Source organism: Vidua chalybeata, chromosome 4 (genome assembly GCF_026979565.1).
Source record: "Vidua chalybeata isolate OUT-0048 chromosome 4, bVidCha1 merged haplotype, whole genome shotgun sequence".
NCBI lineage: Eukaryota > Metazoa > Chordata > Aves > Passeriformes > Viduidae > Vidua > Vidua chalybeata.
The window spans coordinates 31,872,387-31,899,752 of NC_071533.1; the positions used below are offsets into that span (position 1 = coordinate 31,872,387).

At 35.8% G+C, this 27,366-nt stretch overlaps 1 protein-coding gene across 1 annotated transcript in view; it reads left to right on the plus strand.

Moving 5' to 3' along the window:
* Window positions 1–512: 512 nt before the first annotated feature.
* The window catches only part of RXFP1 (relaxin family peptide receptor 1), a 96,948-nt gene continuing 70,094 nt past the window's right edge, over window positions 513–27,366 (plus strand). Inside the window, exon 1 of the mRNA XM_053941628.1 lies at window positions 513–684. Within this exon, the coding sequence (XP_053797603.1) occupies window positions 513–684 (172 nt within the window). The remainder of the gene's footprint in view (window positions 685–27,366) is intronic.

Here is a 27,366-nt window from a genome sequence, read left to right on the forward strand (position 1 = left end):
AAGGCGGGGTCAGGGTACAGGGGGACCAATGGGATAGGGGCTCATGGGAGGAGTAGGGATGACGTAACATTAAACACAACCAATGAGGGAGAAGGGAAGGAGTGGTTCCAGTGAGAGAACCAATGACAATACGTAGAACAAGGAACTTTCCAGAACTGGGGATGACACAACTAGCTGATGGACATTAACAGGGGAGGGTGTAACTGATGATAGACATGGGGAAAGGCAGAAACCCTGGGGCAATGTTCTCCCTTACACTACTGTGCTTTCCAGGGCATCCCTGGTTGATCCTCCCCAGGACTGCCTCCCACAGTATAGTAAATTACTAATGCCTCAGTCCTGCTCCCTAGGAGGTGCAAAGGCAGTAGCAGGACAATCTGCCTTGGGCAAGCAGGTGACAGCAGCAGGGGCAGAGGGGCAGGTGCCTGCCCTGCACAGCCCCTGTTGCCCCCCAGACCCTCTCCTGGCCAGAGAGAAGCCGTGCTCTCAGTGAGCAGTGAACTCTGCAAGAAATGTCCTTCCTGCTTCACGCAGGCGCTCCGGGCATTGCGCGGGCTGTTCAGTGCCTCTGCATGGAGGATGGCCAGAGGCTGCTGGCCTGTGCCTGGTTGCACGGATGCAGGCATGCTATCAGAGTTTTGAAACTCAAGGGCTTCGTGGTGTCTAGAATTATGATCACTTTAGGTAAAGAAATGTCACTTTTAGATGAAGAAAAGAAACTTGGGTGCAATATTCCATGCTGAACTCTATGGGAGATGTTATAAACCTCACATTCTGTTCATCATCTCTATAACAGCCATGGTTTTAAAGGCTTAGGATATTATATTTACTACAGGAAAAAATCCCAACCAAACTGGTAACCAGAGGGGTTTTCTTCACAAATAGACATGGACCCAGTTTAGCTCTGGAGAAGGTACGTGCTCCTGTGCCTGCCATTATTTCCATGATCATGAGAGACAGAACTTCCACCCTTTCTGCTTTCCCCTTCCCCTATCCTCCACACATTTCCTGGGATAGATGACCTTACAGCCTCTGCTGTCTCTCTTGGGGGATGTTGTTAAATTAACTTCTAATACGGGCACAGCATTCATCTACTGGATAGGATTACAGGAAACAGTTAAATCTTCCAGGGCAGGAGCACCTTTGCATTTCCTAGTTTTTGTACAAGATCATTGGTTTTCTGAAGAAAAAAACAAACAAACAAACAAACAAAAACCCCACAAAACAAAACGAAACAAAACAAAAAAAAAAAAAAAAAAACACAAAAAAACCACAAAAACCTGAGCTCCTCTCCATAGCAATTGCCATGTAAATAAATGTTTGTAGTCTGATGCAGTTCTCCAGTCTATGTTGTAAAGCTATCAGATGTGCAGACTTAATTGCTGACTGCTAGGGTGTTAATTAAAATTCTTGCTTGTGACAGCTCAAGTATGACCTTTATTAAAATGTTCTTTAGAAGCTATCCTATTGGATTTGGCTTGTTGACTGCAAAAAAAAAATCCCACCTCTTCCAGCACTTTTCTGTGAAAAATCCCATGTGGCATTCCAAAATAGTTCTTGTGATATTCATTTGGAATATGTTGTATAAATATTCCACTCATTTCTGAGATTTCCTTGGTCTTGATGTTTCCAGTTAGAAATAACACTGTTACTTCTTTCATGTGAGGATGCTGGATTAACAGCATGTTTACAGAGTTATTGTACAAAATGGTCTGGAAGTAACTGAGTTTAGTAAGAGAAAATTCTACAGCTAATATAAATTGTCATGGTTCTGTTTATATCAGCTTGTTTTTGTATAAATGGAAGAATCACATCTCTCAGAGAAAACTAAGCTTTCAAATATTTGTTTATGCCTGTTCAGCAACTTTTAAGAATATATTTGAGCTTGCTTTAAGAATTTTTCTCTGGTAATACTTAGAGGCAAAGTACCCTTTAAAATATAGGTAAACTGGGAGTTTTTGAAGATTTTTGTGCAGTCTTGTGAACTGGGGAACTCAGTGTCATCTTTTTTTAGATTTCTCATACCTCTTTATTCCTTTACCTATGTTAATTATCAATGGATATTTTGAGGCTCACTGCCCTTCCAGAGTTTTATTCCTTCATATTCTTAGTAAAAATTATTGTACATGGAAAAATAATTTAAATACAATTGCTCTTGTCTTCAAAAGTAAACAGCAAAATCTGGTGCTTTTTTAATCCTAGATAAGTTTTATATTTTCTTTGTACCATAATTTTCTTTTTCAACTGATATTCAAGGTTGGTTAAATACTATTTCAACTGTTTGACCTGATCCTTGAGCTTTCTTGCATCTGGCCTGAAAATAAAATAAAAATTAAGATGATGCATGCTAACAATGAGTGTCTTTCTTCTTTTCATTTTGACCTTGTTTTCAAATAGAAACCTGATGTTTAATGCCCTATTCCATAATTACTGAATTACTAATGTATTACACCTTCCTTTAGCTATATGTAATGCTGATAGATATTGACTATGGAGCATTTTTTTTAATTGCTGAAGTGATGATTCTTACATTCTTCATGCTTATCATAAAACATCTTTAAAAATCTAAAATATATTTAATTTTTAATGAAAATACCAAACCATTCTTGTGTCTCTTGCTGCTCTGAAGGGCCTCTTTGAAAGTCTAAGCTGAGAGAGGAAATAAAGGAAATACGACCTGCATTAGTCCTGCTGTTATTAGTGATTCAGACAGTCCTTGTGCAAGTAACTTGGCATGACCTCAGGTTTTGGTATTCATATAGAAACCAATTCACTGGTACTGGCATAAACCATACCTAGAGATACTTAAGTTATTTCCCACATCTCAGCATTTTTCAGGTTGCAGATCTAAAAACATTTCCTGCAGAACTGGGAAACAAACCACACATCTTCCAGGGCCAAAGCAGGGAAAAGGTGCAGAGGGAGAGGTTTTTCACCTTACTTCTTAATAAGATGACAGAACTGGTGGCAGCAATTTTTCTGTGCCACTTGGTTTGCTGCAGTGAGGCAAGCTGTCACAGCACTCTGAACTAGTCTCACTTGCCTGTAGGCAAACCTCAAAGGATATTATTGTTCATTGACACCATTCAAGTATCAGAATAAAAATGTTGCTGTTTGTGGATAGAGGCTGTGGAGAGGAGCACTGTTCAGGAATTGCAGAATGATAACTGCTCCCTACCTGTATTTGTACACCTGGGCTTTGATCCCAACCAGGAAAGAACCCTGGGAATACAGGCCACAGACTCTTCGCAGATCCATCTTAGGAGAAGGTCTGATCTAGTCCTTCACTGGATAGCAATATTTCTTATCAGGTGATGCTCTGACTCTGCAGGTTATTTTCCAGTTGATTTTGTGTGCAGTTGAAAGGTTGGAACTTGTATAAAAGCATATCATGGATTGTGTTCCTTGAAGCATTCTGTGCTCATCAAGTTCAAAGGAAATGGTTTAGACTGTTGGCTTGTCTTACTTCCAGATGTACTTGCAGTGAGCATGCATGACCTCATCATCAATTTCTGCTTCAGATGTTTGTGTCTAGCATTTTCAAGTTAAGTAGTTGAAATTTAGTGCATAAATCCAAAAACTAGCATTTCTATCTAACTAAAGCTTTATGTGATTAAAAAATAGCTTTGTTTGAATGTTTCTAGAAGTTGGCAGTGTAACACATTATATGATGTTGGTAATGTGAACAACGAGATATTTATTACAAATAAGTTAAGCACTTGCAACTTTTGAGTTGTAACATGCATTGTGTTTCCCTGACTTTCGAGAGGCTAGTCATCACAAGGTTTCTGCTTATACTCTTCTAACTTTGCAGACATTGAAGTAAAATGCTTGTCTTTTTTTCTTCTTCATTAGTTACATTGATTGTAGTTTAGAGGCAGATAGATTCTTTTTCTTAACTTAGTGGGCAAGAGTCAATTCAATAAAGCAATAGAGAATTTCATAAAAAGGAGGATAAGCTGAACTACGTAGACATATTCTACGTAAGGGGTTGGTGATATCATGCCATGCTATTCTTTAGCAGATCACACCTTTTCACACTTCTATTTGGTGATTGTCATGTCCCCAGCATTTCCTTTTTTTACAGGAAATTGTGATAATCCAGTTAGACTGATCCAATTAATAAACTTTTGATACTGAACACGGATTTCACTCATTGTTCTCATTATGTGGGTCATGTTGATTAAAGATTATGCCGCGACCCAGCTGTTTGCTTCTAACAGACACCTTGCAGTGAAACCAATGGATAGGATTGTGAGGGAGGTTGTGAACTTCTTGGCAGAAAAACAGCTACATTAACTTTCTTTGCTGTGATGAGGTCACCGGAGGAAATTCTGGAGGTGGGGAATAGCACTTTAACCTAGCACATTAAGAGCATGTCCCTGCTACTTTTTATCTGATTTTTGGGACAGAACTGCTGTTTCCTAAAACCTTTTATTTTCCTCTTTGTTTTACTTCGGTGAGAAGATTCAACTTAATTTCTTTTTCACCTGAAGCTAAGAACTTTGCAGACATCTGTAAATTTACTGTGTCCTGCAAGGCTTGCAAATTTATTTGCTGCTTGTCCTATTTGGTATCATTTCCATGCATTTACAGATAGCATCTTGATTTTACTAGAAATTCAGAATCCTGGCTACTCTAAACACAGTTTTTTATATGATCTTTTAAATATTTTCTGTTATTTATCAGCTATGCCTTACACATAGCATCTTAAATATTGTCTGCTGTTGATGGCTGGGCCTGTTTAAGGATGAGATGTGTAGTTTCATAGTCTCTTTCAATTTTAAGTCTTCATAAAGTGTCATTGTGATAACCGCAACTTAAAACACAAGAAAGTATCTTCTTTACTGGGCCTCCATGAAATATGCCCTGACCAAGATTTGAAGACCTCTTGCATTTCTTTCATGAGAAAGATCCAAAAGAGCATGGTTAGACTCCAGCAAATGGATTTCTGAGTGGCTAGAAGGCACAAAGAGCTGCCAGGCCATGAAATTACTACTGAAAATTTAAAAGAATTAAGCACCTCAGCAAAACTGTTCCCCTCTTACATTAGTTTGTTATGTCTATGTATCTGTTGCTAGAAACATTAGCTTTCACATTAATGGCGACTCGCTGATGGAAAATTAGTCAGAATATCAAATTTTAGGGCTACCATCAAAACATTTCAAGGAATATCAGTTTCAAATGACCGTGTTATGTATATCTGCAAATACCTAAAGGTGTAAATATCAATATATGTGTGCAGACATGTAGAGATACACTCTAAGTTAGGTTCTTTTAGTTAAAAAAAAGCTCTGGGAGTTTTTGCAACTAGCTACCTGAAAATGTCAATTCAGTGATTAACAAGCAGTTGAAAAATGCTAGCATGTTTAAAATTATTAAACAGTAAGTGGGGAAATATCTCTATACCAGTATATAGTTTCAATTCACTGATCAATGAAATACATGTTTAATGGATTTTTAAAAGTCATGCAGAAACAATAAGATCTTCCCTTTTACAGAATAATTCCTACTTTAAGTAGCACAAGAACCAGCCTGAATGTGATAACATTATCAAAATGTGATAACAACATGGCCATACATTAATAAGAAGAAACATGTTAATAGGGATTGATTAGTCACTGTTGGTTATGCAAGAAAAACTGAACACACAATAAACTTATTAGACATGAGGTTTGAAAGACAAGAGTGACTTTTTCAAAGAAAGCATAATCAGTGTTTTGAAACTTATTCTCAGGAGATTTAGTACCCATTAGTATTATAAATGGGCTCTGAGGCAATTAGTGAAAGATAAGGCCATTTCTGAATATCAGTCACTACAGCTGATCTGAATGGAACCTTTGGCTCAAGCCTTTAAGCCACCTGATTTCCAGAAAGAGTTATTTCATGAGAGAAATTTTTTAGTTCCAGACATAATCATTCAAAGTCCAATATTTGCACACTTCAGCTATGCTACTACATATAGAGAATATGTGATATTAATTTCATTAAGATGGTAATCTAAATTCCATGGTCAGGTTAAGCACATAAGCACCTTTTCAGTGTAATTTTTCAACAACTCTCATTATTGAGATTTTCCCAAACAGTGTAAATGTTTTGAGTAATGTTGACATTTAATGCTTAAATTAGAACCTAAACTTTACTATTTCAAATCTGTTTACACTGACCAAGACCATTAGATTAAAATTCACAACTTTACTAAAAACTTTGAAATATTCCTTCTAATGCAGAACTTTGCACAAAGCAGAGGCTGTTTCTGACATATCATTCAGACTAGCAGCTCTGTGAAAAGTTACACTGTTAGTTTGGTTTTTGTCTGCTGTGGCTTCTGTCCTGCTGCTCACTGCCCAGCAAAGAAATTTCTCCATGAAATCAATGTGTCATCATTGGTACAGGTGGGGACTACTTTTGATTAGGGGTGATTGTATTTTTTCTTTAACTTCTGTCCAAATTTGTCACCATGGTTTGTGCTAATTGTGATGACAAGCACAAGGAAGTCAAGAGGCAAAACTCCAGAAGACTGTAAAACAGAAAATGTTAAAGAGAGATAATTGAGAAAAGCAGAAGGAACAAGCTAGTAGAAATTAATGTGATGAGAAATATAATTAAATAAATTTAAGAAGCAATGAAGTTACAATAACAGTTTCTGATTGTCTGAGTTAAAGAGACTTTCAGCAACTCTTTGACATATTGAACTGATTATGCTTCTAATTTAGGGATTGTGGTATGTTTTAGCATAACTGCTCAGATAACAACTTGGAATCTGTCTCTTTAGCCTTACATAGTGAGGTAAAGGAGGCTAAAAAGAGCAGTCTTCGTACAATTTTATCTGAGAATGCTTTCAGTATTTCTCCCCAACCATTGCAATGTGTCAGCAGCATAACTTATTTTCCTAGTTATTCAAGTAATAATTCCATTATTTCTCTGTGTGTTTTTTTTCAAAATAAACATGACTTGGCAAAAATTTCTGTTGTCTTCATTTTGATGCCTGTAGGCAGTAAAGCTGACTAATAATATTTGAACCTATTAGAGAAAGGATATAGTAGAAAAGAAAAATAATGGTTTAGTCTTCTTGTGGCTGTTTAAATGACTATTAGAAACAAATTAGTTTAGAAAAATTGTCCTTGTATGCAACTAAAAATATGAATTCAGAATTAGGTCATATTTCTGTCAGTTTCATAAGGGAAATAAATGCTCTAGTACCAGGAAAAGAATCTTTCCGTTTGCAGTATAGTTCTTAACAAATAGTCTTGAACTGAGCATCATGCTATCATTTTATTGATAAGGCAGTGGCTCATTTAGTTCTCCTAACACAATCATTTTAATAGCTTCAGGGAGGAAAATAGTTCTGCTGGTTTCATGATGTAAACTCAGCTGTTTTTCATATTTTTAAATATTTAAGCCTAGGCGCAGAGCCAGTACCTGGAAACAGGAAGTATGCATCTGCATACCATATTGATGCCAGTTTGAAAGGATTATCTTATTTTCCCTTATCTTGTCTTCCACTTTAAAATGAGATTTGAGAACATGTCCTTCAGCTGGAGAAGTTTCACAAAAGGATCTGAATGCGCTGTGTAACAAGCTCAGCAGTGGCTGGAATTGCAGCTGTCCAATGGTGTGCCCACAGAGCCTTTAATAAGGGTAGCTAAGATGTGCCAGTCTTGACAGGAGAGTGAGTCAGGTGGACAAAATGTGTGTGCCCAACCTGTTCCTTGTCAATTGAAGTGCAAGGGGAAGAAAAGTGATTTCTTAAGAAAGTGTATTCTCAAATGCATCTTCACTGACAAGAAGCAAGGGCAAGGTAATTTTAAGGAGTAACAATGTGCTTTGGTCATGAAATGATTAAAAATGTCTCTTAGTAGCCAGGATGCTTTGAACTATTCAGTATAAAAATTTTCCTGTCAATTTCAAATACTGAAGATTCAGAGAAATTGTCATCACCTGAGCTAAGCTGTCAAATTGGTTAATAAAAATGATTCAAAACATCACCAGGGATTTTTTTTTTTTGTTTGGTTTGGTGTGTTTTGGTTTTGTTTTTGTTTTTTTTTTTTGCATTTTTTTACATTTCCCATTTTTATTTATCTTTCTATTGACTAAGATCTGAGAAAAAATATAGATGTTTATGTAGACTTGAAGCATAAATATACATATATAAAGAAGATTAACTTATTTTGCTGCATTAAAATTCACAGCAGTCAGTGAAAATAGCAGCATTACAAATTCAGGACTGTCAGTTGTCTTGAGCAGAGATTTCTAATGCAATTTTCTCAAAAATAAAAGTAAAATCTAAGATGTTTTATGGCAAACAACCATCGCAGATTGACATCCTGGGTTGCCATATCACATGAGGCAGAAAAATTATTCTGGCTTTTCTAGTAAGATAGAAAACCAATCTAAGGAAGATATGCTTGGACTTTTCAGTTCTAGGAAAAGGAAAACTTTGGGCACTGTCCAAAGCAATGTATGTAGGAATGCATTTTTAAAATGCTTCTGCAGAAGAGTTTTGTGTACCCCACCACAAGATACATTCAATGTGAACTTTCTCCTCTTCAGCAGTGTGATCAATAAGCAAGTCAAAAAAACAGAGAAAGGAGTGTTGCTCATGGATGATTTTGCTTTTCAGTCAGATTGAATCAAGGCCTCACTGCCTTGTAATGAGTTTGTGACATCTGCGAAATATTGAGAAAGAAATACAAGCATGCTATGAAACTTCAGTTTGAACACAGTAATAAGGGTTTGGGTTGGGGGTTTTTTGCATTTGATATCATGAGGAGGTGGGTGTGTGTATATAAATAAAACCTCTTCCAGCTCATAAAGAAATTCCCAATTTAAGTTACTTATGTATCATTTTCTTTTTTCTTTTTCTTTTTTTTTTCATACCAGACTATCTCCTTACATGAAAGAATGAAAATAAAGGAAGAAGGAGGATAATAATGTGCTACAAAGATTTGCTAAAACATCTAAAATGCCTGAACTTCAATGCAAATATAGAGAGTTGTTTTTATTATATGTCAAAAAAAAAGTTTATTGAGATAACAAAAATTTTAGTGCTTAACTTATTCCAAAATACTGCTGCAACTAGGAAAGTGTCATGGTGATAGGAGAAAAAATGTTACTGTAACACAGAAGATTCAAATATTATTCTTACATCAAAGCATAACAGAGGCTGTAGATGAGTACAATATTTCCATATTATTACAGTTTTATAAATAATATGTATTTATTATTTTAGGTATGTAGGACTCCCACCACTGGCTGGTAATTCTGCCTTTTGGATGTTTTTCCTGAAGGAAAACTGGTTCACAGCAGTGCAAAAGGATCAAGTGTCAGAACACACAGGAATAGGTCTGACATTATGAAAGCTGAGCAATATACCATGATGTACTTCAGGTAAATCTTGACAAGACTTAGTGGGAAAAAAAGAAATCTGAAGAACTGTTCATTGCCATTTGCCTTGGAGTCTAGAACACCCACAGTGTTGGCTTAGTAAGGTGTTTATCCATACTGCCTGGACAGAACTGTGAGTGTATCTTAAGATTTTGACTGGTTTTCCTTCTAGGAAACACAAGGGGAAAAAGAAGGAAAGAAAAGGAGAAAAACCCACCTTCCTAATTTTTTTAGACAGAACATATCCAAAGTTAATAGAAAAAAATATTGCTGCTATTGGCTAACTAAGAAACTGAAACAAATGAAAGCTAACACATGAAAGAGAACACTGTTTACATTTTTTTCTTTAGAAGAGAGGCACCTGCAAAAGAAAACGTATTCCCAGGTAAAATATGAGCTAAAACTCAAAATGCTATCAGAAGCAAGATGTCTAACTATTAAGTTTTAATGTGCCCTTTTTCACCCAAAAAAAATCTCAAGAAATGTATACATTAAGCTGCTGGTTCTTGCTTCTAAACTTTTTCAAGTCATAGACTCCCAGATGTGTTCCTCTGCAGGATTTTCCAGTTCAATAGATTTCAAATTGTTTAGTTCCATATAAAACATGAATTTTAAATATGTGTAAATTAAAAGTGCTCTTACAGTGAAAAACATTGACTTCAGCAGATTCTCATGAATAGAACATGAGCAATTATCAGAACAATAGCATTCCTGCTGAGAGTCTGCCTTAAACATCTGTATTTCTGATTTTCTCCTCCATTCATCTTCACCCAAAATTCACCTATATCGTGAGCTAATCTTTTTGTTTGCTTGGTTTTGTGCTTAGGCATGGAGTTTGGATTAAGATCATTTAAGAAGATAGGAGGACAAAAAATGCACTGGAGATGTTTGTGGTGATTATGTAACTTAGGTGCAAATAGGGCTTTTAAAATACAGTGTTGTTTGTTGAGCTTCTAACGTTTGATAGGAAAGCATTGCAAAACCATCTGTTGAGGAAACAGCATTTTAAAGATGAAAGCTCATAATGCAAGTCTTAACAAAGGGGGAAATGTGTGAAATAAGCCTTCTTATATGATTAAAGAGAAAGGAGACATTTCCTGGGCAAATTTAAAATGTTGCAGGCTCAGAGGCCAAGGCAATTTGGGGTGCAATCTTTGAGAAGAGGTGACTTTCCTCTACTCTCATGATTTAAATCAATTAAATGAAGGGATATAAAATGAATGTTCATAGTCTCTTTCAAAGACTTCAAATAAATCATCCTGTTAGGTGACACTCCCTTGAGTTTCTATTTTACCTCTGGCCCTAACTCACTTTCTTACTTACACAGTACATGAAGTTCCATTTTTAGACTACCATAGAAAACAGCCTTATATAAACACTCAAAATTCAGTTGAATTTTGAGTTGAATTTTGAGTTGAATTTTGAAATTCAGTTGAATATTGCTCTATACTTTTCAGATGTTTCTTACATGAAAAGTTCCTTTATTGCAAAATATATAAATACTTTTGTATGTAAGTATGTATGTAAGAGAATAAGGATCAGTGTCCCTAATATTATTTGCTTAGAATAATTTATCTAATGATTAATACAAAGATAAGTATGTAATGTGTCTTGCTCATTTCCTTTTAAAGGAATGCTTGAATTTTTGGCTGTGGTATAGAATAGCTATGCTATAAGGCTTGAAAAAAGTATAGAATTGCATATATAGATTCAAAATTTTAAATTCTTGCAAATCAGGGACAAGTCCATCTAAGAATCAGACTTCTTATCTAATCCCTCTCTCATTTAATTAATAAAATCAAATCAGTAAATCTACACAACAAAATTCAGCTCTCTAGGTGTATAGCACTTGGATCTATGTATTAGCAAATAACAGTAAAAGTAATAATGTTTCAAGTAAAAGAAAAGGGAAGACAACTTAGTGATGTTGAATGCAATTTAAAGGACCTTCTCTCTGTTGATGGCTGAGCATCATGTTCTAAAACATGATAATGAGAGCACACTGAGGAATATTAAGTGATTTTGTTGTCACTAAAACTACCATTACTAAGTAAATAAGACATCATCTACAATATAAAACAACAACAAAAAATAAAGATATGCTCTTTGTGCACATTTTAGTCTTATTCAAGATCTAATATAATCTTTTTAATTTTACCACCCACCACATCTCTGTAACTGTAAACACTTACAGCTCCTCTGAGGTAAACAGAATTCATGATAGAACTCTAATATTTTATATTAATGCAAATCTACCTTACCTGTGGGCCAGAAAGATAGAAGTGACACAGAAAGCCAGGTGGCCAGGTATATTATTGCTTTTATGCAATTTCATAATTTGAAAGTGTTTATTTTGAAGGGCTGAATAATTCCAAAATCTTTTGTACAGGTTATTTATTAAGGTGGAATGATGGGGGAGGATTACTTATACCCAATACAAAGAAGAAATTCCTGGCACATCTCATTCTTTCCTAATTTAACAATGTTTAATTGCTGTGCTTAAATGGCCAAAGTTATTTGTATAGCTAGATACTATTATTATTGCCTGTGGCTTCAAATTTAAAAATTAATTCACAGACATCATTACTGCATAGTCCTTTAAATACATTCTAAGGTCTTCCAGCTACGTAAGCTTTAGCATTCTCCCCTAGCTTCTGTCACAATGCATCAGTCTCTGAACTGCACTTTATTTAGACATTTATTTCAGAAATTGTTTCCATGAATTTTTTTTTGTGGCTGTTTGAATGCAACTCACAAACTGGGATTCTGTTACACCTTGTGCTCAGGCAAATTAACATTTGAACAATATTTGTTTGTTGATCTACAGAGTGATTCATTACATGCTATGAATCACAGTTACTTCTGGGAAGGCTCCGTATTGTTAAAGTGTGCCTTGCAGTGAGTAGAACTGCTGAGATGATTACAATGTGAAACTTGAAACTTTAAGGTTACTTCAGTACAAACACAGGGAGCTGAGGTTTGGAGGCATTTATGTGAATCCATGAATAATTAGAAATGCTCATATGGTTATGCAATTGAATTTATTTTAAAAAAGGCTTAATATCATCAGGAAGGTAACTGGGAAATAATTTTGTCTCCATTATGCTAGGTAAGTAATGAACCAATAACCTTGTTCTCCCAGACCATTATAAATGTCTGTCTCACAACATGTTTGCACCTATTTTACAAATATTGTTCTGGATATACCTTGGATCACCAGAAAATGGAAAAAAAAAAAAAAAAAAAAAAAAAAAAAAACCAGAGATTTCCTAAGATGGAAGATGATATAACTATTTCTAGATTAGATTTTTTTACTTCAGTAAAAAACAAAAAATTATTTTCCTGCCTCATAAATACAGTAGAATTTTCTTAATTGGTTTTGAGAGTTTTAGAAAACTCCCTTTCTCATAGATGGAATTTCTTAGATTTTTGTCTTCTATTGAAAGGTATTCTGATAAAACTGTTAGATGCTAAGATGAAGTTATATTAAGAAATTAATAAATGGGAGTTACACAAATGTCTTTCTATTTTTTTTCCCCCAGGTCTCTAAAATAATTTCTAATTTAAAAATTAGGGTAGCTATAATAAAGAAAAAAAAATTCTTTACAAAACTAGTGTGGAAAATAATTCAAGCCTAGGTTTTTAATTGTAAATTTGAAGTCTGATTCCTATCCGTTTAAATTCCATATTGTGTCACACAAACTGATTTGCAGACAAAGTTATTTATGGTGCTGCATTAGGATGTACAAAGAACAGCATGATGGGCTCTAAGCTCCTCCATCTCTGGGGCAGGGTTTGTAAGGGGGCCCTGTGGTTCATCTGTCAGGAGCCAGCAATGGAGAAAACTCTCTCAGTAGGTTATTTCACCCTTTCTGGAGAACTTTCTTTCTTCAGCATGTTATTGACTTGCTTATTTCTACTGGCAAAACCTATGCCTCTAAATGTTATTTCACTGGGTGAATATTCTAGGTACTAAAAGTTGTTCTCTCTAAATAACTACAAATTTTATGTGTAGGAAGCGATAGTGAGTCCTCTCAAAATAATTCTTCTTTTACCCTCTTTGATGTATCCATCCACAAAGAATCTCATACTGAAATGATGGGGAATGGAGTCCAAATTGCCATAGCAGGTAATTCCTAAATTGCTGCCTTTGAGGATCTCCTTTTCCACTATGTAGCCACGTGGTGCATTTTCAGGAGACTGAATAGACCCATCCTACCCTTTCAAACATAAAAAAGGAGATTTTCCACTATTTTTATAAATTGTTGAAGTTAGGAGGCATGTATGATTTAGTTTCCAATGCTGCTGGTAGAATAGGCAGTTTAATAATTGTTTGTGCAACTTACTAGACTAAAGGACACAGTATTTCATTTCACTCTGTGAGACAGAAAAATACTTTATTTAATCATTTCACCAGAAAGTGTAGCCTGCTGGGAAGGTAAACTTGCAAGAGATATTAAAGACTTTACTGCAGTTTTAATGCTTGAGTCTACAGATAGAGATTGTAGATTTTTCAGAGAAAACTTTGTATAAATTCTGTATGTCAATTATGAGTCTGTTAATTTCTAATTTATTTCTGTAAGTTAATGCATTATGAATAAGCAGAACAGGACCAAAAGCTATTCTTCTATCTAGCAGACAGATACATACGGGACCATACAGGAGAAGAGGAACAAAATTAGAGATTCAGAACAGAGACCTTTAATATGGATATAAAGTGCTAAACAAGCTGAATAAATCTAAATATAGCAGAGGGCTGACAAGAAGATCCTAAACAAACAGATGATTTAACTTGAATTTATGCTCCAGCATTCTTCAAATACCAGTTTCTTGATCTTGAAAACTAAGGCCTTCTCAGAAAGAAGGGGAGTTACCACATATCTTTGTAACAGTAAATTATTTTATTTGTGATAATCTCTTCGGTTGTTAAAAATGGGAATTAACAAAAACATGTTAGTATTAAATTCAGAAATAGTTCATAACATTAGCAGACTACTTCTGCATTTTGCCAGGTGTAGGAAAATCTGCATGTTCATGGATTTTTTTTTTCTTCTCAAATCAAAATGAAATATTTTGGCAACTTGACCAACCCTGTTTCTAGTTTCTTTCTTGTCATAAATCCTCCATTCTTCTCAAAACATTCTCCTGACTTTCCTCTTGTAAACTAAATTCCTTATGCAATTTCTTTATGTTACCACATCTTTTTAACCCCCTAGATCCAACCTAGATAACCCTAAATGCTCCTCAGTGAGCTTTCTGCTGCAGTCACCAGGAAACTGAGAGTATGAAGCTGTCACGAATGCAGAATTTGGATTTGCTCAGTTTGGTCAAAACGCAGTAGGACAGTGCACGTGTGCAGGAGCGTTTGACAACAAGGATGAAATGAAATCATTAACACACTTTGCTTGTAGGGTTGATCTGCTTAGATATCTTAGAGATTTTCAAAATGAGAGAAATAAGTTAGAGTACATGGGAAACCATATGCAGAGTTCTGGATGCAGGTGTTGGAAGACCCGGGCAAGCCCTGGCCACCCCTTGTACCACCCAGTGCTACCAGACATTCCCTGTGTGAGAGATCTGGGGCCTCCAAAACCTTTTATATTCACTCTCTGCAGCAATCTATGCAAGGGAATAAAAAAAAAGCAAAAAAATTGCAAAAGAAATATATCAGAAGCCTGTCTTTGCAGGTCTCACATTATTTAATTAGGATAAGATTATTTCTGTGGATAGGGACAGAAAGAGACACTGGTCTGGAATGGGCAGCTGTGAACACTTTTCAGACAATTCCATTGAGAAAGGGTCAAGCCTCAGTGGGCCCTGTTTTCCTGATGGTTGGTTTCAATGTTTCTCTTTGGTTACCACAGTGACATTATTGTTTTGTTGTGGTTTACTAGGGAAAGAGGTGACTTATTCTTGATCCCAGTTATTCACATTGTATTTGTTTCTGTGTTGTCATCTCTTTCCTTTGTTTGTTTAAAATTAAATTGAAGAAATAAATATTTCATGAACATTTTAATTTAATTGTTCTAAGGAATACAGAAAACAAGAACCAAAAAACATGTATATCAAACAACTTTGGATTACTTTTCCAGAATATTAGGGAAATTCAAAACTCAGAATTATAATGGGTCTGTTTGCAGATTTTTTTAATGCAAAATAGAGGGAAAAAAGCAAATGTTGGCAGAGGTGCTTGTCCAAGTTACTGCAACCTGCATTCGTTTGATAGCTTCTCCTTTACTGACAGCTAAGTTAATACAGCAGCATTAGACTATTGTGGGGTTCAATATGTTGTGGTGCTTGTTCAATTGAATTACATCAGCAGAAGTCCTTAAAATTGAGAAGCTGTACCAGCAAATCTGCATTTCTCTCAGTAGAGCTCACATAACTCATTTACCACATTGGTACAACGTGATCTCTTTAATACACCCTCATTTATACCAAGAGTGTTTTGCTTCTTCCATACCTGACTCTGCTGGCATGGTAAAGCACAACTGAATTGAAAACATTTAAGAATACAAATGCATACTATTTCTCAACCTTCAAAACCCCTGTGCAGAACAATACGTTCCATCATGAGCAATTTAAGAAGAGGCATGTTTCCCCATAGATTTTTTCTGTTTCTATTTGCTGTCCTCAGCTTAGCTTACAATTTTTTTATTTATGATAGTTCCCCTCCAATATTATTACCATGGGTTTGTTAATATTTATATTTTTAAAGACAAATTGGTTTCTCTAAAGGAGATGTCTGTGAAAGAGATTTTTTCAACATAAGGATAAGGACAGAAGGAATGCTTCTTTTTCTTGGTCCTTTGAAAGAAAGTTGCTTTGAAAAGTCTTATCACTGTACTAAAGATAAGGCTGCAGACTGTTAATCCACAATTTGATTCCTCAAAGAAAGTTAATTAATTAGTCACACATCCTATGCATTTCAGCATAGCTCAAGCATTAAGTTCTGAGACATTACTTTTCAATAAAAGGTGAAATGAACAACATATAACATTTGAGAAGTAGGAATTTTAATCAAAACTACATTAAAAGGATATAATTTGGGATCCACAATGCTGAACCTCCAGATGACAGGGTTTGTTTCAGATCAGTGTTGTTGAACATTACTTTTAGTTGACAGCTGCTCTGCATCAGCTGCACTGAGCTACTGGTCCCAGTTCACACCCAGCTGGCAAGGCCCTGGGTAGTAGTTGCCACGCAGTGCCACAAGTCCCCAGTTTACCTGGGCAGTGGGGCTACAGTGGGGCTGTAACTAATAGCAGAGGGGCAGGACACACAGGTAGGATAATGTGTGCTGCCTTTCCCTGGGATGCATTTTCTCTTTCTGAGCTAAAAACTTGGAATTTTTTTGAAAATTTGCACAGAAACCTTTTCAAGGAACTTTGAAAACTTTCAAGGTTCTCTATTCAATTCCCTTTAGCAAAGTACATTCAATTTGGTGTCCATTGCAAATAGATCCATTAACTAAATTAATTTGCTCTAAACAGGGACATTTCTACTAATGCTTGCTCTTTTCTTGCATCTTATGATCTTTCAACTATTTTAAAGAGATGCTGTCAGTATACTATTTTTAAAAGAAGCAATTTCTGAGCTCTGAATTTGGTTAAGACCATGTCTCTGTTTTAAAATGTCACTTACAAAGTACTTTCCTTCCCTCTACCGTGTTTTTTTTCCAGTGTAACGATTTTCTCTGACAATTTTAACTCAATAACAGGAATTTTCAACTTTGAGGTTGGTGACCTCCTTCTTTATAAAAAGTCAGCTTTCAACTACTCTGCATTTTAGTGAAATAATTTCTTAACATTTTCCATAGCAAGATGGTATGATGTAATTGCTGTTGAATTATGATCACTGCAAGAGACTTTGAACAAGAAAAGCCTCATAAGCAAAGTGAAGTAATAGCAAAGCATATTTTCTTTATATAAATAGTCTATTGCAAAATTTTTCTGCGTGCAAGTTTTCCTTTAATAGGCATTGTATTACAAATGTATGATGGTGGAAGATATGTTCATTCTGAGGAATTATGGGATTATTTAAATTGATTATTTCTCAACACAGCTGTTCTGTTAACATATGGAAAAAACTTTGTCTCCATTGTCACCTGGAAAACAGTTAATTAGATTCTCATCCACATGTAGAGACAATTAGGCTAAGAGCTATAAATAAGGCACCTGACAGATATAAGGCTGCTCCTCAACTGTGCCCTTCCATTTTTGTAGACTAATGCTGTATTTAGGAAGGTTATTTTTCACAAATACCCCTTCAAAGAGGTTGTTCAGCTTCAGCTCTTGGAGGTTTCATGAGTTATCTGATGATTGGTAGGTATTATTTAGAGTATCATATCAATGATTTGGGTTATAGTGTACTACTGTTCCTTTTGCTTAGTTGGAAGAGTGCGGGTATTTCAGTTGTAACATCATGCCTAAAATTCAGCTAGGAACCTCCTGTAGAGTGCAGAGAACTTGAAAACTCTTTGATGTTCGTTCACCTACAATAAACAAAGTATTATTGAATGCCATTATTGGCTTTCAAGAATGAAATGAAATGCCATTATTGGCATTCATTACTGGTTCCTTCGAGAAAAAAATCAGATATTTCAGGGTACAAGCTGAGAATGCTTTTAGTATAAAAGCTATTTAAGTTGGGAAATGAAGTACTATTAGACAGGTATGATGTTTCCTTAAAAACAGAAACAAAACAAACAAAACCCCCTATATTTTAGTAAAAGAGAATTCAGCTAATAATCGTTCATTATAAATCTTGAGTCTTTTGTTTCTGCTGAATTTAAATCCTGATAAAGATATAATGGAAAAAAAAACTTGTCTTGAAGAGGATGGTCTTTGAGAAGAATGAATTAAGCAGAAGTCATCAAAGATGGTTTACATTTGTGCTGCTTGTCATGCAACATCTCTTTTTTTGCAGATTGGTCTTTCATAGTTTTAAAGAAGTGGGGAATGCTAATCCTGTATGATTGCTAACATCAGGCTGGTGAGTGGTCACCAGTGAGGTTCTTCAGAGCTCCATGGTGAAGGGCCTTGAGGAGAAGGCATATGAGGAGTGGCTGGGGTCACTTGGTCTGTTCAGCCTGGAGGAGAGGAGACTGAGGAGAGACCCTATTGCAGTTACAGGTTCCTCGTGAGAGGAAGAGGAGGGGCAGGCACTGATCTCTTCTCTCTGGTGACCAGTGACAGGACCTGAGGGAATGGCCTGAAGCTGCATCAGGGAAGGTTTAGGTTGGATATCAGGAAAAAGTTCCTCACCCAGAGGGTGGTTGGGCACTGGAACAGCTCCCCAGGGAAGTGGTCACAGCACCAAGCCTGACAGATGTGTTTGGACAATACTCTCAGCACATGGTCTGGTTTTTGGGGCTGTCCTGTTCAGGACCAAGAGTTGAACTTAGTGATCCTTGTGTGGGTCCCTCACAACTCAGGATATTCTATGATTCTGTGATATCTTCATTATTTGCAACAGTGCTGGGTTAGTCCAGCTCACCCCATAGTATGAAATCTAAAATGTGGGTTGAGTGTAAACTTTGGCTCCTCTTGGGTGAGAGTTTTCCAGAATGTACTTTCTAAGACTGCTTCAAGCAACTTTAGATATGTACCATGTAATGAAAGGAAAACACAGTGATTGTCTTAGACTGAGATTCCTAGGACATGTTATGCCTAAATAAATAAAGGAGGAGAAGGCATCAAAATTACAGGAAATCCTTCTGTAAGGGTTTTTAATTGCTTTTTAATCTGATGAGAAATGTAAAATAAACTGTTCTAAGCTTTGATTCCCAAATTCTGTGGATGTCAACAAAAAATCATGCAGCATTATTGATTTGAAGGGCTTGGTTGCAGAGGACAAATTATTTTTTGCAAACACAACAGTAAAATGCATATCTCCTGAAGGGAGCCTTGCAGTACCTAGAAAATAACATGATGTTTGAGTTTTTTATGGGATTATATAGCTTTATTCTTTGCAACTGAATTTTCATTTTTGGTAGATAAATAGCCACTACTCAGATTCACGCAGGAGAGAAATTACAGATTTTATTTTTATTTCTTTGAAATAAGGGCTGGCTTAAAGCTGCTCTGATCCCATTCCAGTTACTTCATTCAATGACATGCTTCATAAAGGCTGCTCTAAAAGTGAGGACAGCTACAATTCAGTGATAGAGTCACATCAGAGGGTCCTCACAAGCCAAAACTGAAAGACCAAGGCATAGCACTGACTGTGCTGATTGCCACCTTCTTTAATAGTCTTCTAAACTGTGGAAAAACTCAGCAAACAGAATAAAAGTCTTCCGGTTTCCACCTGCCAGCATATAAAGAATTAATTTTAGGAGAAAAAAAAATAGTGGTTTGTGATCTGAAACCACAATATGATGTGGAAAAAAGCTTTCAGTCTACAGATTTCTTCAAAGACAAATGTGAAAAGTAACTGCTTAACAGTAGGCTTAAATTTTCTGTGCATTACTTAAAACTTCATTAGTTAGCATTCCAGAAATCAAAAAGTGTTGAATGCTTCCACAGAAAGATTTTGTGATGCAAGGAAGGGGCAATCTATAGAAAATGTTTCAGTCCTCAATTAAAACAGTATTGCTTTGCAGCATGTGATTTGGGCATAGATCTGCAAACAAATACACTATTTTGAACAGCTATGGCAGAACAGTTTGGAAAAAGAAAAGTAGTCTAAAAGTTTGACAATATTGCAAATGTTCATCTCTTGAGAAATAAGGCAAGAAAAAAGGAATAAAGCATGAGAAATAGATGTTTTTTAGGTTATTTTTTATTTATTCCCTTCCTTCTAAGCAGAAGCAAACAATTTATTCTCTAGAGCTCTGAAAGGTTAATCACTTGCAGAAAAATAAGGATGTGAAGAATATCTAAGTAATAAGAGATAATAATGTCAGACACCTGGGATTAAGCAAATATTTCTGTGTTTTTCAAATCACTGGCTATTTTGATTTTTTTTTAACACAAGGAAGGATATTATTTTAAATAAAACATTACGTTCTGCATAAGGGGAATTGTCAATGGATGCAAAGAAAAAAAATCAGTTTGGAAGTGGTGAGAGACTGTGACCAGTATTCAGCTTTTTAGTGAATCAGTACAGCAGGCAGGGAGCTGCTCTGCTGTTGGAAAGCACATTCTCATGCATGCCCAGCAACAGGCAAGCACCAGCTGAATTCTTTTCAGAGCTGCCAAGCTGTGAGACTAGGTTCTATAGGAAAAGACACTCAGAAAGTTAATGGTAGAGTGTATTCAAAGGGCATTATATCACCTCTTTCCTAATCATCTTGCCGAGCAAGGAAACATAACTGGATGGTTGCACATAGAAATCAGCTTTCAAAAAATATTGGTTTTCTCCATAGCAGGTTTTTCTGGGTTTTTCTCAAGACATTAAAAGGAGTGGTTTTCAAAACTTGCTCAGAAATCCCTGTTTCTGAGGGAAGTTTGCATCTGAACACTGCAAGTATATCAGCTAGAAACATTTAAGATGTAATATTTCACGTGTAACTTAGGGGCAAGGGGTAAATGAAGAATTTTTCAAGGTTTATAAAGTTCCTGATATATAGTCTCTCATTACCCTTTCAGTAGATTACTGTAGTTGCTTATGCTTGTCCTAGTGCTGGAGTCAGAGAATCAGTATGTATTTTGCACATTTTGGATTTAGGGCTCAGGAATGGAACAGTATTTTAAAGCTAAATGATTGTTTCAGAAAGCTGATTCTCTAATTCCTGTAGCAAAAAAAAAAAAAAAAAAAAAAAAAAAAAAGTGGTTAGTGTTGAGCCTCCTGATTTGCAATATGTAAGTGATTTTGGTACTGAAAGTCTGGAGATTTTTTTTTTTTTTTTTTATCTTGCTTTCTAACTATTTTCTTTCTGCTAATTTGTTTTGTGTTGCTCTCTGTCTTCATGACTCCGGTGCCTAAAAATGCATACAAATTTGTAAAAGCTGGTTTGCAGAAGTGTAAATTTGTCTTCTGCATTCTCCTGTTAACTTTTATCACTTTATAATCTACAGTTAAGTGATTGGGAGATTGCCTTGGTGGTAAATACCATTTCAATGAAACACCTTCTAAATCATGTTCTGATTGTACACTTCAATCTTTTGGAGTTTCGTAAGGCGTGTTCCTGCTCCAGGTTGTAGCCTGCTTTCATTCACTTGCTCCCTACAGACAAGTTAATTGTGTTCCTGCCATCCAAGGCAGTCCCAAAGCAGGCAGAAAGGGAATGGGGCTTTGGCTGCTCGCTTCTCTTAGGCTGGCAATGAAGGAATTTAAACAGAGCATTTTTCACATAGTGCACTGGGTGATTGAAGCACATCTATTGCTTAAATGACCATTTTCACAGTTGGGCACAATTTGGTTAATTTTGTGAAGGATTGTATCTCCCAGGGCACCATGTTCTGTGGATACAGTAAATGATCTGTCCTACATTTTAGATGTATCAGAGGCAGAGTTAATTAAAATACATACATGCTGTGTAATGTAACAACAGCACTGAGGCCAATCCTGGCTCCCAAGGAAATTATCTATGCTAACCAAAAGTTATTTTCTCTCTACACTGTGTAGCTGTTTCTTTTATTTAACATATTAAAACCATTTTAAGCTTTGAAGTTCTGTGGCTTTCTGGCTGGTGTTTTCATCAGATGTTATTCATCCTCCTAAGGCATATGTTCTGCTTTCAGAGCAGATATGGACACTTCTCAGTAATTTATTCCTGTTAAAAATTAAAATGCATTTAAAATGTTTCATACTGGCAGAGCTGGAGATGATAGTCTTCTTTACTTATCCACATGGCAGAAAATGCATAAACTGTAGTAGTGTCAATTTTTCTTTATTAACCTAATCTAGGACCTGTGAGATGATGATTTGTTCATTATATTCTTAAATATGTGTATATATATATATGTCCTTCTTGTACCTTTCTTATCTAGAATAGCATCTTCTCTTAACATCAGTTTTAATGACATCTTGCTATGAATATGCTTACACCTATTCTGACTGTGAAAGTTTAACAGACAACTTTGTTTCTGTACAGATAAGAAACTAGTCATGGAGATGATTCCTTTCATTTTCCTATGGGCAAGTAAAATGGATTCTAGGGAACTGACTTCAAACAAGTTGGTCAAGAAATTTGAGGCAAGGGTTCTACAATGATGACCGTGAGTTTTTTCAAGCAGTACAAATACAGTCTCTAGGATTTTTTCAAAAAGTGCCTGTTTAAATCTCACTGAAAGAGCCATATCCTTGAATTTTAAGACTTTATTAAAGTCTTAAATGAAGAATAATCTTCATTCAGGTCAGTATGACATGAAGAATAATCTTCATTTAAGATTCATAATAATCTTATGAAGAATATCCAAATAGCTTTCAATTTAAACCAGCAAATGCTACTTCTTGCTTTGGAGATATGCATCACATTTCTAAATTTTATTGTGAGGATAACGTTGCAAATATCCACATACACATAGAAATAAATTATTAATTTCTTTAGACCAAAGGACACAATCTTTTTGGTGCAAGAATTCAAATGTGCTGCTGAGGTTTATGATGGATAAAATAATTTTGATCCAATTTGTCAAAGATGCATAGGGTATTCACATTTTTAGAGCATCGAATACATTTTGGGTATGGTTTGTGGGATGCACTTCACAACAGACTCCATTTCTCTTTCGAGCACTATTAGTAATAAAGCAGGTTTGTAGGTTTGGACAGGCATTTTCCACTGTTCTCTTGTCAAATGCAATAATGTCATATTAGCAGATCCAGAGAAGTAACAAGTACATACATCTTGACCATAATTAGTTTTCTCACGCCTGCCATTTTTAAAAGACAGAGGGTTCCACTCCTTTTTCTCATCATGGTAGAAAATTTCTCCCTATACCTGTCCCAGTCTTGCATGACTGCCATATGTTCATTTATTCTCAGGCAATACTATTTTATAGTTCTTTCCCTTCATTGGTGTTTAATCCAGCAGATATACCTAGAGGAATTAAGTTTATTCCCTTGGCCTTCATGTTTTCTATGCTGAATTATACCACTTCCTTTTCTGTCCTATCATAAGAACAAACTGTGGATCCCTCTGACAGGTGTTGTAGCAGCCCTTCCCAGTTTGAAATGACATTGAAAGATGGAGTTTCTGGTTAATATTTTAGTTTTATGTTCACAATGTAAGTGAATTTTTGGTTGGGTGTGTGAACTGAGAAGTGGACTGCAAAGCAAGAGCAATCCTAAACCAGACTCATTACTGTGAGCAAGGGGTCAGACCTGAGAGAGGTTGCGGAGAAAACAAAGCAGCTCTCTAGAAGCTGAGTAAGGAAAAAACAGGTGTTGTTTCAAGGCACTTTGCTTTTGTAAGGCTGTAACTCAACAAGGGCAATAGAACTTTTTCCCTAAACTGTGATCCTGGAAAAAAATTACATACCTGGGAGGATGCCTGGTTGGGAAGAGAATTTAAACTGAATGCAAATAGTTATTTGGTCATCTCTTTCAAGAGGCCAAAATATGTTGCAAATACTTTCCTTAAGAATAACTCTAAAAAGAATACCACGCAGCATTTGTAGTAGAAGCAATAAGCTCTCTTAATTGTCAGAGATGCTGCTTGTAAACTGAATCTAGACAGCTTCAAATGAGATCTGGAGTTCTAACAGACACAGAATCCAACTTTGTGTACTTGTGTTTTTATTCAGCCTAATAGGAGACAAAATTCTTGTAACTCTTGAAATAAAAAGAAACAAAAACTGGGTGTACTGACCTGAATCCACAATTAACAACTCTCCATTCATGGAAATTATACTGAACTTTCTTGGTCTTTTATAAGACAACTGACATAGCTGGGTCTTCATCTTAACTTAGCTCTTCTAAGGTACTCTAGGGGAGTTTTGTTATCTGGAGCAAAAAAGAATTGTAACGTAAAAGGAATTCATGGAGGCAATTTTTTAGTCCTCACAGGACATAACAAATAAATAGAAATCGGGTCAAGTATCAGGAAATAAACTTATCAGTGGCTAAATATTTTGCCTCTTTCTCTCCTCCAGCCACTTCCCCCTCCTCTGAGAGAAGATCTTCAGATTCAGAATTTCCTGGCACCACAATTGAAGGTGCAGCTTGGAGTTAATGCCTACTAAGGCATTCTAGATGGATATGGTATGAGATTAGTTACATGCAGTCTGAGAGTTTAAGAGCAAATTATAGCAGTGTAATGTCTCTGTAAGTCTGGAAAGAAGCAGAATGAAAGTGTAGCTCAGGCATTGTGTTGGCTGAATTCTGGCAGCGGCTGGACCTGCCCCTGAGCCATGCAGGCATGTGTGGAATGCCAGCTCCTCCTCTTTGACACCATTGGATGCAGCGTGTGCCTGACAGTCTCAGCTCCAGATGCTATAAAAGTAGAAAAAAACAAACCACCAATTAAAAATCTGCTCCAGTCAACAGACTGAGTGTTGCTGTGCAGTAGGCATCAGGCATTATTTTCTGATGCTTATTTTTGGGATAGTGCTGACTGCTGATTCTTCTCTACCCACACTGCTGTTTGGGATCTGAGAACACTAACAGCCCTAATATTTTGACCTTTTCTGCTTGTCATTTCTGAAGAGCTAAAAACAAATGCTTCTTCTCTCATCTAAATACTTCTTTTTCAAGAATCTGTCTTCTTTTTTCCAAAGAAAATAAGCTGTCTTCTTACATTATAAACCTCTCATCATTCTCACTCTTTTTCTTCTGGACTCTCTATTGGCCATTTCCTTTGAGAACATGTTTCAAACACACCCAGTCTTTCAGCCCCGTGAGATCCCACCAGTATCAACTGGAATAAAAGAATAACCTCTTCCTCATATGCTTATTAATATGCATCAGTGTCACATTGAGATTTGGGGGAGTTTTGCAACAATCTATAATCTGCTTTGAAGTTTTTTGTTCATTATAACACCAGAATTTGTCCTAGATGTCAACGCCATGTTGAACATCCTTAAAGCTACTACACAAACCTTGCCTGTTTGCTCTCTGTTCATCTCTTTCATTGTTTAAAATATTAAATAATGGTACACATGTGAACCTGTCTTGCTCCCATGGAACATCTAAGGGATGTTTGTTTTCCATTAGGATGAGATACATACAGTGACTTTGTGCGAATCTTTCTACTTGTTTATACAATTCTTCATGACATTGTTATAAAGTCTCTCCACACACAGAATATAGCTGAAGTTGCACTGATCATTCTGAGTTTGAGGTAGATCCTTTTAAGGAGGAGGTATGAGACTTCATTAAGACATAAAAATTACAGAAATAGAAATAAACTCTGGTAGCAGTTAACCAGAGGCAGAGTGTGGGGGTATCAATATTCAATCAAACTTTGTCTTGGCAGCTGCTTTTTTTGTTGTGGCTTTTGGTTGGTTGGTTGGATTTTTTAAGAGTTAGAGTATGTGATGCTTCAAGTAATGAAGAAATCATGAAAGAAAATCAAATTATTGTGGGTAATGTACTCTTTATAATTCCCTATGCAAACCTGTTAGTACTTCAATATTAAAGATCTCCTGTTTTTTCTAGATTTGCCAGTAAAGTCTGTGAATAATGATAGTACATAAGGACATGTTTGCAACAGAGAGGTTTCAACAAGCAATGCTTCTTGTTCTCTGTACAGGAATCACTTTTCAAGGAATTTTTCTCGACATTACACTTATTTTATGGTTAGAGATACAAAAAGTAATTCTACAGTGCTTTGCTGAGAATTCTTATCTGAAGAGATTCCTGCTACTTTGTGGATATTAGAAATTGAGGGGACCTTACTGAGTTTATAATGGAGTCCTCAGCTGTGCATCAAAGGTTGTTTTGTTCTGGTCCCTCAATAATTGACATCAACAATATTCACTGCAGTGATGACTGGGGTTAAGATAACCTTCTGTAAGTCTGTTTATGTAAATTTTTTTATTATTTTTCTATAGGAGTTTGTACTAGATCAGATACATTCTTTTGAGATTCTAGTTGAGAGGAAAATGTAGTTTTGATTCCATGTTTCTGGAGGGATTGTGACTGAAATGAAAAGCTAAAACTTACATTTCACCATAGTGTGAATTATCATGTTGACTTTTATTAGCATATAAAATTACAGTTACTCAAGTAATTCCAAATACTCACTCTCAGCTGTTCAAAGTCCTTCAAACAAAATCTGGTGTAATTTTTGCATAATCTTGTTTTTATTTAAAAAGGAAGAAAACTAGCTCACATGCTTTAAACTTCACCTCCATTTCTACTTTAGGGTTAATGATATTTCCATCTTTCTGGAAATTGTATTCCTCCCTCAGTTGAACTAATAAGCAAGAGTTTTTAGTTCAACTTGTTTGCTAATCATCAGTCATGTAGGAGTAATCTTTTCTCAAGAACCTTAATTGTAAGTTTCACACTCAATATGCTGAATCTGGTAATGAATTAGATCCAGGCAATTTAATGTTCTTTTTCAATTTTGTATTGTTGGGGATTTAAAAACTAAAATAACCCCATCAGAATTTTTGCACTTAATGTCCTAGCTTGAAAACTTTACATTTTTTATGGACTAATAGGGCTCTCTGTTTTCTTGTACTTTGTCAAACAGAGCAACACCACTACAATTTCAAGAATCTTAAACCATGGAAGTGCTGTCATCTGCTTTGTATCAACATCATTTTATGGGGTTTTAGCACAGAGGACACTTTCCTGGGAAAATGGATATGCAGTTGTAGCCTGGTTTGCCCTGTGAATGTCAAAGTCTAGTTTGAACTACATTATGCTTAATGGTGATGGTTTTCTATTACCTCTGACAGAAACTTGATCCCACTTCTGTGAATGATGTTCAGAATTTTACTGCACTTCTACAAATTGCATAGTTCACTTGTTCAAGATGGAGAATGTAGTTCTTGAATCCTTTGCCTATCCTGTTTCATGAAATAAAACAATGAATTTCATTCCTCTGGGATTAATTGGTAGCAACAGAGTTTCTACAGAATATTA